At 35.7% G+C, this 13,025-nt stretch overlaps 1 protein-coding gene across 1 annotated transcript; it reads left to right on the top strand.

Annotated features, from left to right (window-relative positions):
• Positions 1-1,585: 1,585 nt before the first annotated feature.
• Positions 1,586-2,784, top strand: LOC145058679 (zinc finger protein ZAT5-like). The gene has a single exon (XM_079006587.1). It carries the CDS (start codon positions 1,686-1,688, stop codon positions 2,646-2,648), a length of 963 nt encoding a protein of 320 aa, XP_078862713.1. The 5' UTR covers positions 1,586-1,685; the 3' UTR covers positions 2,649-2,784.
• Positions 2,785-13,025: the final 10,241 nt, after the last annotated feature.

The following is a 13,025-nucleotide window of genomic DNA, read 5'->3' as shown; positions in this document are numbered from 1 at the left end:
AAATAAGTCATATTTATACAAGTACTTAAATGTTAAGTTATGTCTAACTTTGAGTTACGAGGCATGAAATGCATAATCATGTTAGCTATTTGATCTTAGCAATGACAAATGACTGTGTGGGGGTGGGGGAAGGGAGGTTGTATCCCCATTCAAGGGGCATGTGTCCAAAAGGAGGATAGTAAGTGTAGATATGAAAACTATGTAATCAAGATTGGTACTAAAACATGTTACTAAAGTTTGGTTATGAGTTAGGAGGTATGAAGTGAACACTCATATTAGTCACTTCAACCTCAAAATGGAGAACGACGGGGGCTAAAGTAATTGCATACCCTTTGCGGGGGTCTAGATGTGCAAGGCTCAAAGGAGAACAACAAGCACATATACCAAAAGTCTATTGGAAATTGATAAAGAAACATGGTACTAAAACCTGGTTTTGAGTCCGGAGTTACGAAGTGCACACTTCTAGCTACTTTGATCTAGAAAATGGCAAAGGTGGAGACACATGGGTCACTTGTAAAGTCTAAGGTGGTCATACCCCTTGCGGGGTTTTAAGTCTAGTGCGCATTTTTGAAGAATGAATGTAAGTGTGTATTAAAAGTATGTACTAGATATTGATAAAGAAACATGGTACTAAAGCTTGCTTCTGAGTCAGCTAGCGGCAATGAAAGGGGGGGGCTAAGGGTAATACACGTCAAGAAAGAGTACATGTATCGAAAGTATGTACTCAAGATTGGTACTAAAACATGGTAGTAAAACTTCATTCTGATTAAGGAGGTGTGAAGTACACATTCATATTAACTATATTTATCTTGGAAATGACGAATGCCTGAGGCCAATTGGGTCGTGATCATGCGGGGTCTAGGGGCAATGTAGATTTGAAAGAAAAATTTTCGGTGCATTGAATGAAAGTATGTACTCAAGTGATAGTTCCACATGGTACTAAAGCTTAGTATTGAAAATTGCTAATGAAATATAGTGTAGAAGTGTTACTAAAATTTGATAAGGAACATTGCTACATGATATTTGTTTTGAAGGTTCACTTCTCTACAACTACCATCAATGATCAAACACATTCAAAATGTCATTCCTAATATCTATCAATTTTGATTACAAGATATATCAATAAGCACAAGATTACAAATATAACACGAATTTAGTCAATAGATTCTCGAAATGAATTTTCACCAACCCTGTTTTTCTACCAATTACCCAATATATTGTAGAAAACTTGCATAGGATGTCTATGGTGTTGAAAGATTTTTTTTATCGATTTATGTTCTTACGAGGACAGTAGTGTAATTTTCATGTTCATAAAGAAAAATACAAAATAAGAAAAAAGAGAAAAATAAAAAGAGGTGGGAGATTGGAGGAAGAGCACGCGAGGAACATTTAAAGCGAGTGAGTATCACGCGTTCTGAAATTGTTAAAAAGCACATATTTAAGAAGGGAAACGCAAGAAAGATTGTTGGCAACAAACTACTTGAAGCATAATTTACACTTTACTACCCTTCTCTTCCTATCCACTAACTTTTCACTGTTCACATTTTTAACCCTTTCACTATGTATATATATTGAGCCTACACCCCTCACTCTTTTCTCCATTACCAGTAACCCTCCACTCCTCTTTCTGTCTCTCTTTCTCTCTCCCCTCTCTCACACTTCACACAGATTCACACAGTTTCGCCATGGAAATGGAGTTCATGGCAGAATTCACGGAGGGTATGAGTCGTGATCGAGCTCGCCAAATCATTAGAGGTAAACGAACAAAACGTAATCGGCCTTGTTCGCCTTTTGGGATTTCCACCACCTCCGGCAACAGTGACTGTTTGATTAATAACTTTACACCTGATCACTCGCCGGTGATGTCATCTGAGATGTCAACGGAGGAAGACGAAGACATGGCGAATTGTTTGATTATGTTGGCTCAAAGTGTATCTCCGGTCAAGGAGGAAAAATCCGATCAGATTCGTCAGAAAACCGAGAAGTTAAGTAGTCGGAGATTTACAGAGATGGCGGTTTCTTCCGCCGGTGGAAAAGCTGGGTTCTATGTGTATGAGTGCAAAACGTGTAATCGTACGTTTCCGTCGTTTCAAGCTTTAGGTGGACACAGAGCAAGTCATAAGAAGCCGAAGGTTAACGTAGAAGAGAAGAAATCTGGTTTGATTAATATTCAACCGCCATTGATGGAATATTCTGATGAAGATCAACACAAAGTCGTGGTAGAAGACGAAGAAAACAAGAACAGTTTGATCATCAGTAATAACGTCCAGAAATCTCCTTCATCTTCACCGGGTTTGATTCAAACAGGAATTATTAATAACAACACCAGAGGAAAAGTTCACGAATGTTCAATATGTGGATCGGAGTTCTTATCCGGCCAAGCTCTCGGCGGACACATGAGAAAACACCGGCCAACTCCACCGGCGATCAACAGAAGTACTGGAATCTCAACAAACACCGACGACAGCAGTACTGATAATCATATAATTGAAAATTCTCCGGTGGGTAATAGTATGTTATCGTTGGATCTTAACCTTCCGCCACCGGAGGTGGCTGACGACGTTCAATCACAGTTTCAGTTTACTGCGAGTTCTTCACAACAACATCTAGTTTTCTCTGCTCCAGCTTTAGTAGATTGCCATTACTGAAAGCAAGAAAGAAGAAAGAAAAGGTCAACATCACAATTCAAAAACGCTACTTACATCAAGATCAATGTGAAATATTACATTTTCAATTGTTATTACTATTCATTGACAATTAATTAATCCAAACTGATTCTTCTCATTTACCATGTCATAATTCTCGAATTTAATTTCAAATTCGTCTCAAATTTCCAAATTCTATATGATTTGAGGTACATGATAACATGAATTCATGCCATTGTAACGCTATTGGATCATCATTCAAATTTTATCATTTTCATTGATTTAATGCATACAATCTTCGATACGATTCATTGTTTAGTTACTTATGTGATTGTTTCTTGATTTAAATTCAAAATATTGAAAATTGAAAGCAGATGAGTTCTTAATTTTTTTTATAAACATAATCAATCACAAGTTTTTTACTTTAATTTGAGTTAGATTGAAGTAGTGTGAAGTGTAGTGAGTGTGGAATACTTTGAGTAAGTGGTTAGTGTTGAACAGGTGATATGATGCATATCATGGGTTGCCTTTCATTCACGAAAAGTGAGTGATAGTGTGAGTAATACATGGGCATCTCCCTTTTCTTTCATTTTCCATTTTCTATCTAAACAAATATAAGGTGAATTACACTATTACCCTTTGGTACATATTTTGAAAAAGAAAACATGATTTACATAAAACATGTATAAAAAACCGAAAAAAGACATTTCTTCCTTTTGGTCATCATTTTCGTGCCTTTATTTTGTTTTTTTCTCAAGTGGAGTATGAAAGAAAACACACGTCACGTATTGCATACACTTAAAACGAATGTGTGACAGTATATGAGAAAAGAGAGACGGCAGAATATGATAACAGAATGCCAAACGGTTTGGCACTACCATTAGCACAATCGAAAGTTTATGCAAAAGTGTCTTCTTTCAACAACCTATGAGCTGACATGACACTGTTTTCTAATAAAAAAAATTTATTCTTTAAGCAACCAATGAACTAACACATAATTCAGCTGAAAAAAGGTTCTTCTTTCATCATCTAATAAGCTGGCTCACATTTGTTGGTTCACATGAGATGTATATGAGAAAAACAAGAACCTACCTATGCTCAGAAACAACCTAAACATATAGTGGAATGAAAACTCTAATATTGTTAAAATTTGAATATTTAATTGTTTATGCAAGTATACATGTAAATGAATGTAAGAATAACTAAAAAGAAAGAAACACATGGTTTGTGTCACATAGACACACACATGGAGTGTGTTTGAGTGAGTGAGTGGTAAGGCTGTTTGTATCAATAAATGGTTGGAAAACAAAGATGAGTTGGCTAACCGCATACCTTTCCCATTTCCATCCAACTCCATCCATGTATTAAAATATATTATTTTCAAATATATATATATATATATATATATATATATATATATATGTTTGTTTGTTTTTATTATTATAAGCTGGGTTTAAATTTATATTTGATTTTCTTGGTATTCTAAAAATAGTATAAAATGAAACATTTTGGGGATTAAAAAAAGAAATAAAGAAAGTAATTATATAGAGAGAAGTGAAAAAAGATTAAGGAGGGTTGTTTATAGATAGGTGTACACCTAATAAATATGTAATAATTAAAATTAAAGAGTTAATTAGGTTGATTATATTAAACAAAAGGGAGATAGTCCACATGATAAGGTGGGCGGTAGCAATGACAGCTGCTCTTGCTATCTCTCACCACTTATGTAACAACTCTCTCTTCTACTTCCAAAATACATCATTTATATTATTATTGATTAATCATATCAATATTTATCTCTTTACTTTTTTTAAAAGTAAAAAAAAAATCAAACTGTTGTATTTTTTTTTTTTTTTTACTCTTATAAGATATATTTTGCATTTTTTTTTAATTAATTTTGATTATATTTAACAAGTTGGTTATTTGTTTTTCACTAAAACGGCTAGACATTTAATTAGTAGTTAAATATCTTCATCTTTAGTAGTTTAGCTGTAAGTGACACCAATTTTGAAAATTAATGAACAACCTTTAATGATTTGTTTTAATTGAGTGGCTAATTTAGAAAGTTTTACAAACTTCTTCTGCTTTCTTATATATTAGACCTAACAAATAAATAAAACTAAAAAACTCCTAACAAATTTTTGTAATAATTATTATAATTTAGCAAAAGACCTCTAACTCAATGGTATACCCTCATCTTTCTGTAGATCGAGGATTTAAATTTCGTTTGAAATACATATATAATCAAAAATTAACTTAGAAATAAATTAAATTTGTCGGTTTAAAAGTATAAAAGAAAAACAGAAAATAAAAATTATTATCATTTTAATTGTCTCCAAAAAGTATATAACAATATATTTAAGTCCCATAAAACTATGACATGTCTTAAATTATTTAAGTAATAATTAAATAGCTAAATTATTTCTTAACTGCACAAAACAAAACGTAACAAATTTTATATGATTTTATAACAATATATATGTTAAAAAACACACAAGGCATTAAATTTGCCGCTTAGGTTTTGCTATTCATCCACCAATTATTATATTTTTAGATCTATAAAACAAAGATAATATATTGTAATATACTACCAGAGCAGTTAAATTTGAGTAAAGTCGTTCGTTAGTTGGAATTGGCAATATGGTCGTTGCATGACTAGTGATCACTCGAGTAATAAAAGCTAAATATAGTGAAAGTTTCTTATTCGTAATGGGAATCTATTTGGATAACTTTCGTAATTCTAAAGCATTTCAATATATAGAATTTCATTTAATGAAAAGAGTTCATATATTATAAAATAAGATTCTCATTAACTACGGTAAAATAGGTAGCAAGACCCGACATATAACCCACTTGTACAGAAATTTGGATCCTATTTCATGTAGAACGTTTTTTTTTTTTTTTTTTTTTTTTTTTTTTTTTTTTTTTTTTCGTGCTTTGAAAAACAACATTCCATGCACAATCAAAGGATATAGTATATACTAGGTGACCAAATACATATTATTTTAGCTAATATATGCTATCTGGTTTCTATTTTGCTGTCCGACGAGACTTGTCAATCTTCACATGACTTGCTCTTGGCATACATTGCTTAGTGTTATTGTAGAACCTAAGATGGAAGGACAAAGAGGGTCACGAGTATTATCGGGTGCTCTCGGCAATAATTTTTGACGCCTAAATTAGAACAGTGCATGTTAGTGATTTTAGTGTCACCATGTCATTTTATGTGACCGAAACTCACATGTGAACTAAAGAGCTTCATAATTTGTACTTTAATATAAGTATAGGGTTGGTGCGGAGTGCACACATGTATAAGATCAAATTAGAAGCCGCTTCGACGACAAGTCGGGGGTTTGGGGGCAACGCCCCTAGATCCGGGGTTTCCAAAGGGGCGGCGCCCTTAGCGGGGTCTAAGGGGCAGAGCCCTTGGTTGGGGTCCCGCTGACTTGCTTCCAAAGCAGCTAATGACGGCCCAACCCCAATGAAACCCTAATCTCGTTTATTATATAAACGACTCTTCCTTTTGAGAAGGGATATCCGAATATTAGCTCTCGTTTTTCTTCAAACTTTCACATAATCTTTTAGCAATTTGGCTTACGATTTCTGTGCCTAGAATCGTAAGTGTCCACTTGGATTATCCTAGGCTGAATTTCTTGCAACGCATGCATAGGGTAGATATATCAGTTCGGAAAGTGTTCTCACGATCCAAGTAGGTATCCTGATCTCCACCGCAAATCCTACTTTTTCATACAGTGAACTATGTGTTAAGGGAAATTGTGACATCCTCATTTTCACGATTAATTTAAAATTTTTTCTTTATGCTTATTTAATTGAGAGTATATTTTTTATTGCGAAATTTGTTCCCAAAACATTTAAATAAAATATTTTCGAAGAAACATTTTTCATTAGTATATAAAATCTTGGATGTAGTCATCGATACAGACAACATAATCATAAACTATGCATTACATGCCTTATAACACTTATTCATACTAATGGCCTACAGACTCCTCAAATATCTCATCATCCATGTGCTTTCGTATCGCTACCTGTGAAACAAAGAAAACTGAGTGGGTCAAACTTGGAAGTCTGGTGAGCACATAAGGTTTTCAGCCCACAATAATTAAGTTCTTTAAGTAGATATTTTACATCAACTAATTTCATCTAATTACCTCGTTCCCGCTATTCTTACTTTCTGATCCTAATATACTAATCTCGATGGACTTATCCTAAGGATCATTATAAGCAACTAGTAGAAAATAATGTTTTAGGGATATTGTAGCAATACATGTCAATAAGGAAAGCATTGGGGGGGGGGGGGCATGAGAACATTGAATTAACAAATAGTTCATTAATACCTACAGGTTGCGAGCTTGTCAGCGTTCCACTTGACTGTCTAGAATAGTTTATGGTTGTCATCTATACTCCGCTAGATAACGGGATCATTAATACACTAGTACTATAATAATAATATCCTCTCATCATCAATCCATCTTTCATCACCCCTCACTACCCAATATATTTTATATTTTAAAATTCATATGCGATTACATCAAGTAAAAATCATATTATTTCATCTAACAAAGATATCAACAAATAAAGATAATAATAACATATAACATTTAATCATCTAGATACTTATATCTATATGTAACGCTCGTAGATCCGGGCTAGTCAATTTAGAGGCAATAAGTGTCGAAAATGACTTTTCGGCAAAAGATTATTTAGAATAAATAATCTTAACCAAGTTGTAGTATATGTTACAAGGTTTCCGTACATATAAAGAATGCCAAAATCCGAGTTATAATGAAGAAGTTATGATCCGTCGAAGTTTTTCGGCAAAACCGGTACGACATCGGGAGACGTAAATAGTGAATTTATGTTGGAGGAATTTTTAGCCTTGGTGATCTAAACCAAAGTTGTAATATACGTTAAACCGAGAACATCCATAAAAAGAACGCCCAAATCTGACTTCGTATGAGGAAGCTATGATTTTTCTAAGATTCGGCTTAGCAATGCACGACCCGAAACTCGAATTTTAGTTCGAGCGGTTTTTGGCTTATGCGACCTAAATGAGAGTTGAAGATCTCGTTAATAGGAACTCAACGGTAAAAAGATAGACGAAAATGGAGTCCGTATGAAGGAGTTACGAATTCTTCGCGGTCATTTAACAGTCTAAACGCCTCCTACTATTAAATTTGAGATCGGTCGAGAATTAGCCGACAGAGTCTAAATAAAAGTTGTAGATCTTGATTATACCTAAGCGTTGAAAAAATAACATCAAAAACGGAGCTCGTATACGAGAGTTATGATTTTTCTAAGTTTGAAGGCTGATACGCGATAGGGGGTGACGTGGCACCACCAGAATTGGACACGTGGCACCACCAGAAGGCTGCCACATGCCCCAACTTGGCAAGTAGGTCCTCCTACTCGACGAGTCCATCAGTCAGCACCCCTATAAATAGAGGTGCCGGGTTCCCTCACTTCCTCACACCTTCAAACCCTTCTTTCTCTCTCTAGTTTCTCTCTCTAAGCTCCCTTAAGCCCCCTAAAGTCTAGGTAAACCCCCTAGCACCCGAAAGAAGCCCCGAGGCTCCCGGAGTCCCGAGAAAAGAGTCTTTCGGCTCGGGAACGCTGCTCCAGCGAAGCCCGGTTTTCGAGAAAACCCACTGTAAGTGAGCTGTACGTATCCTATCTTTAGTATAGCTTATGATTCAATATAGTAATGTTATTAGGACCTTATAAGAAGTATTTGGGCTATTATTATGGGTTATATAAGTATTGTTTAACGTTTATATAATAGTAATAATAGCTAGATTATTAAATTAGTCTCGTCAAACGTTAGACTAAACTCTAATGGTAGTGATACTAGGTTTCGTCAAAGGATAATTGTTTTAAGAGTAACGAAGTGTTGTCCGAGTGCCGACTCACCACCTTATCAGGTGAGTGCATAGTCCCTTTTATCTTACACATAGATATGAAGTATTTTAATACAAATTACGTGCTATGTGTGCATATTGTCTGAATACTTGCTGTCTATGCTGGGTGAAAGATTTTTATACATGTTTTAAATGATTTAAACTGTATATGTGTTTTATATCTACAAAATGTGTTGGGTAAAACATGGGTAGATGAATAGTTGTTGTGTGATAACACGATGAAAGACATCAATGTTGACAGTGATCCAGTCATCTAGTGGAGTATAGATGCCGACCATGAATGATACTAGACAATCCAGTGGAACACTAGCAGGCTCGTAACCTGTAGGTGTTTTTGAACTAGGTGCTCATTAGGTATTTTTGAACTGAGTGTGTTCACTAGGTATTTTGAACTGAGTGTGTTCACTAGGTATTTTGAACTGAGTGTGTTCACTAGGTATTTTTGAACTGAGTGTGTTCACTAGGTATTTTGAACTAAGTGTCTTCACTAGTTACTTTTGAACTAAGTGTTCACCAGATGTTTTGGACTACGTGTTCACCAGTTGTAATCTATAAGCCTTGGTAATGATGGAGTTCGTGTCGATTCCTTAGGATGATCCTTAGGAATGAATAAACGAGGAATAGCTGATTCTTAGGGTAGACCCTTAAGATTAAAGAAGATAATGGGGATGGGTAATTGGGTTGATTGTTTGATTGTTTAAACATAATAATTATATTATTGTGGGTTGAAAACCCTATGTACTCACTAGGTTTCCCAACCTGACCCACTCAGTTTATTTATATCACAGGTGTTGACATGAAGTCACATTACACTGAGAGATTAAAGAGATGTAGATCACTAGTGTAAATAAATGTAAGTTCCGTTTATGCTTATGTTTCTGTATTGACAATGACATGCCAAACATTTTAAAATGAATAAAATACGTTTCTTCGAAAATGTTTTGATAACGTATATATCATGTTTTTCTGGGAACAAATTCCGCAACATTTTTATGAAAAGAAGTACTCTAATTTTTACAAAGCATAAACAAAATCGGTCTTTACTGGCCATGAAAAATTAAGATGTCATAGTTGGTATTAGAGCATTAGTTTAAGCGAACTAGGAATATGGATTTATTTCTAGACTTAAACTTAGAAGGCTAAGCGATGATTATGAGGTTTGAGCACTAGCTTATTTTAGGAATTGTGCCTAAAATGCTTTTATGTGCTAAATGCTTGTGCCTTATATGTTGTTATTTGTTCGGATCTATGGTCTATTGCCGACCGGATCTGGAAACCTTATGTGTTTAGGATTCTAAACGTACGAATATGATATTAGAACTAGCATATAAACGTTTCGGAGTGATAAGGATGATTTAAAACGTCAATCCTAAATTAAGATCTAGATTCACCTTATTCATTGCATAGATCAAAATGGCAAGAACCCGCAGTGGAGCTGGGAATGCAAATGGGAATAGGAATCAACCCCCGGTGATTCAACAAATACCTATCGTAGTAGAAGATGTACCCGAGCCAATCACCATGGCTAGAGTACTAGCCATGATTCGGACTATGTTAGCTGTACAAAGGGAAGAAATGAGGCGGATGTTGAATAGGGATGAACCTACTATACCTATTGAGCAACCCGAGCTGATTCTCGAGCAATCAGAGGAAGGAAACTACAGCCGCCAAGTGAGTCAAGTGGGGACTCAAGGTGAACGAAGGGATGGCCCGGAGAGGAGAAACGATAAGGATGGGTGAATGTACAAGAATTTCTTGGGTGCGAAACCACCGAGTCTCTCAGGAAGCCCGAAGCCGGTTGAGATTATGTGACAACCGTCAAATTCCAGTCAAGTCAAAGTCAACTAAAGTCAACAAGTCAAACCGATCGACTCAACTAACCCTTGTGTACTAGCGCTTACGTTAGGTAATTACTATACAACTCGCTATGCTAATGAGAAATCATCAATTGAAAAGTCCGTACATCTAGATTCCCTTAACCTAAAACTGTGGTAAGTAACGAACCAAACCGATAAAACAATGTTGCATACTCATCGGGAGTGTGTAAGGTCCTTAAACATGTCTTAACGGGGCTTACAGACCTTGCGTTGCGAAGCCAAACACTCACAAATGTCACACACGAAACCTCTCTCAATCGTTTTCACTCTATCTCTCTTTATCAAGAATCTCTCCCAAATCTCTCTCTGTATGAGAAATCTCTCCAAGTATGTCAAATCTCTCCCAAATCTCTCTCCATATGAGAAATCTCTCCAAGAATGTCAAATCTCTCCCAAATCTCTCTCCGTATGAGAAATCTCTCCAAGAATGTCAAATCTCTCCCAAATCTCTCTCCGTATGAGAAATCTCTCCAAGTATGTCAAATCTCTCCCAAATCTCTCTCCGTATGAGAAATCTCTCCAAGTATGTCAAATCTCTCCCAAATCTCTCCACGTATGTCAAATCTCTCCCAAATCTCTCTTTGTATGAGAAATCTCTCCAAGAATGTCAAATATCTCCCAAATCTCTCTTTGTATGAGAAATCTCTCCAAGAATGTGAAATCTCTCCCAAATCTCTCTCAAAAGTTCCTTAAACTTTTTGTAGTCTTTCGGGCCATCCCGACCCTTAACCAGGTCAAAAACCGCTTAAAACGGGGCAAAAACGGATAAAAAGGACTTAAGGACCCGAAACCCCTCTTAAGGAGTCGAACCCTCTTAAGGACCCGAAACCCCTCTTAGGAACCGAACTTGTCAGAAGCAAACCATCTTGGACCGAAGCTCAGCAGATCAAACCCGAACCTTCCCTTTCGGACCGAGCCTCGCATGATGAACCGAACCTCGCACAAGGAACCGAAGATACCTTCGGTCCATTTCGCCTCCTACCCTTTCGCTCCATTTCGCCTTCGGCCCAGCAGCAGAAGGGACCGAACCTTGGCCTAGGACCGAGAGGCCTCGCAGGGAGCTCTTTTTCACCTGGTTTTCGACTAGTTTTGCGTTTTAGGCCAGTTTTTAATTGCTTTAACGCGGGATTTTCACCCAAAACTTTATTTTAACATATAAGCCCCCATATTTACTAATTACCCACGTTTTTGGGGATAAAACCTTATCCATGAAGAGTGGGTGAAGTACAAAAGTTGAGTGTTGACTTTTTTTTATTCTATGAAACAAGCAACCACTCCCATACCCACTCCATGTCACTATTCACCATCAGCCCATAACTAGTCATTTAATGGTACTTTTCCCACCATTTTTCAACCACACACTTGGTCAAGAGTTAGAAAACCCTCCTCTCTCCTCACATTTCTTTCATTTCTTCTCATTCTTCCATCAAGAACAAACTTCATTTTCTCTCATTTTCTGTCTCTAAAATTCGAGATTCAAGGCTATACTCCATGCTTTTCTTCTACTTTTGGTAAGTATTAACATCCTCCATATGATTATTTCACTTCCTTCTACTCAAATCATAGATATCTTACACAAACTCCATCCTATTGGTGTTAGATCTTCGAATCTTCAAGCAATCTCCCAAAGTGTTCTTGAGTTGAACACTTCTTTTCTCCATCATCCATCTACTGAAATCACATAAGGTGAGTTCATACCCCTACATTTTCATGTTTTCTTAAGTTTTTAGGGGGGGGGGGAATACAAGTTAAAACACCAAGAACATAATTAAACTTTTCTAACAGCTTTCATCAGAAAAGTTAGACTCCATTCACGGACTATTTTGGACAACTTAATCATTTTAGTTTTCAAAATTGTATTAGGTGCAAATAGTTCAAGTACTTAGCTTTAAAATGACTACTTGCACATCTCCATACGATGTTTCTACAATTTATGGTGATTTTTACAAAACTGCCTATCATTTCAAACATCAATCCGGACCAGTCTGTGATTATATACTTTTTCACACAAGTTGGAGGTCATTAAAATTCATAATAAAAATTATGAGCAAACTAGACTCGTTTCCCAAACCCTCAGAATTTACGGATTCTGATTTGGACCTTTGATGATTTTTCTATAAAATTTCTAAGATCAGTAAAAGAAAATGTTAACAACAGAAAAATGCTATCAATTTCATTTCACCTTGTAACATGTTGAGCAAGGTGTATATCTTTATGTGAATATATGTGTATGCAAATAAATGACATTTTGACTTAGTATATAGTCATACATCAGTTAACAAATGGATTTTGCTAGATAAAGCATAGAAATAACAATTTGTTATAATCATAGCACATCTATTACATACAAACATTTGAATAAACTATGTTAAAGTATAGTTCATGTACATTACCACTTTTACCCTTGTTTTGGTAAACTATAATAGGTATGGTTTATGTTTCCATTAACACAGCAAACACATTTCAGAAGGTTTTATTCCCACAGAAAAAGGTTTTACACTCACGCGCACCACACATAAACTTGTTAACTTAAATTGTGAGACATTGTCTCCCCGTACGTCCGA

The sequence above is a fragment of the Lactuca serriola genome, chromosome 6 (assembly GCF_051521515.1).
Source record: "Lactuca serriola cultivar US96UC23 chromosome 6, Lser_US96UC23_V15, whole genome shotgun sequence".
Classification (NCBI taxonomy): domain Eukaryota; kingdom Viridiplantae; phylum Streptophyta; class Magnoliopsida; order Asterales; family Asteraceae; genus Lactuca; species Lactuca serriola.
This window is presented reverse-complemented; position numbering and strand designations above follow the sequence as displayed.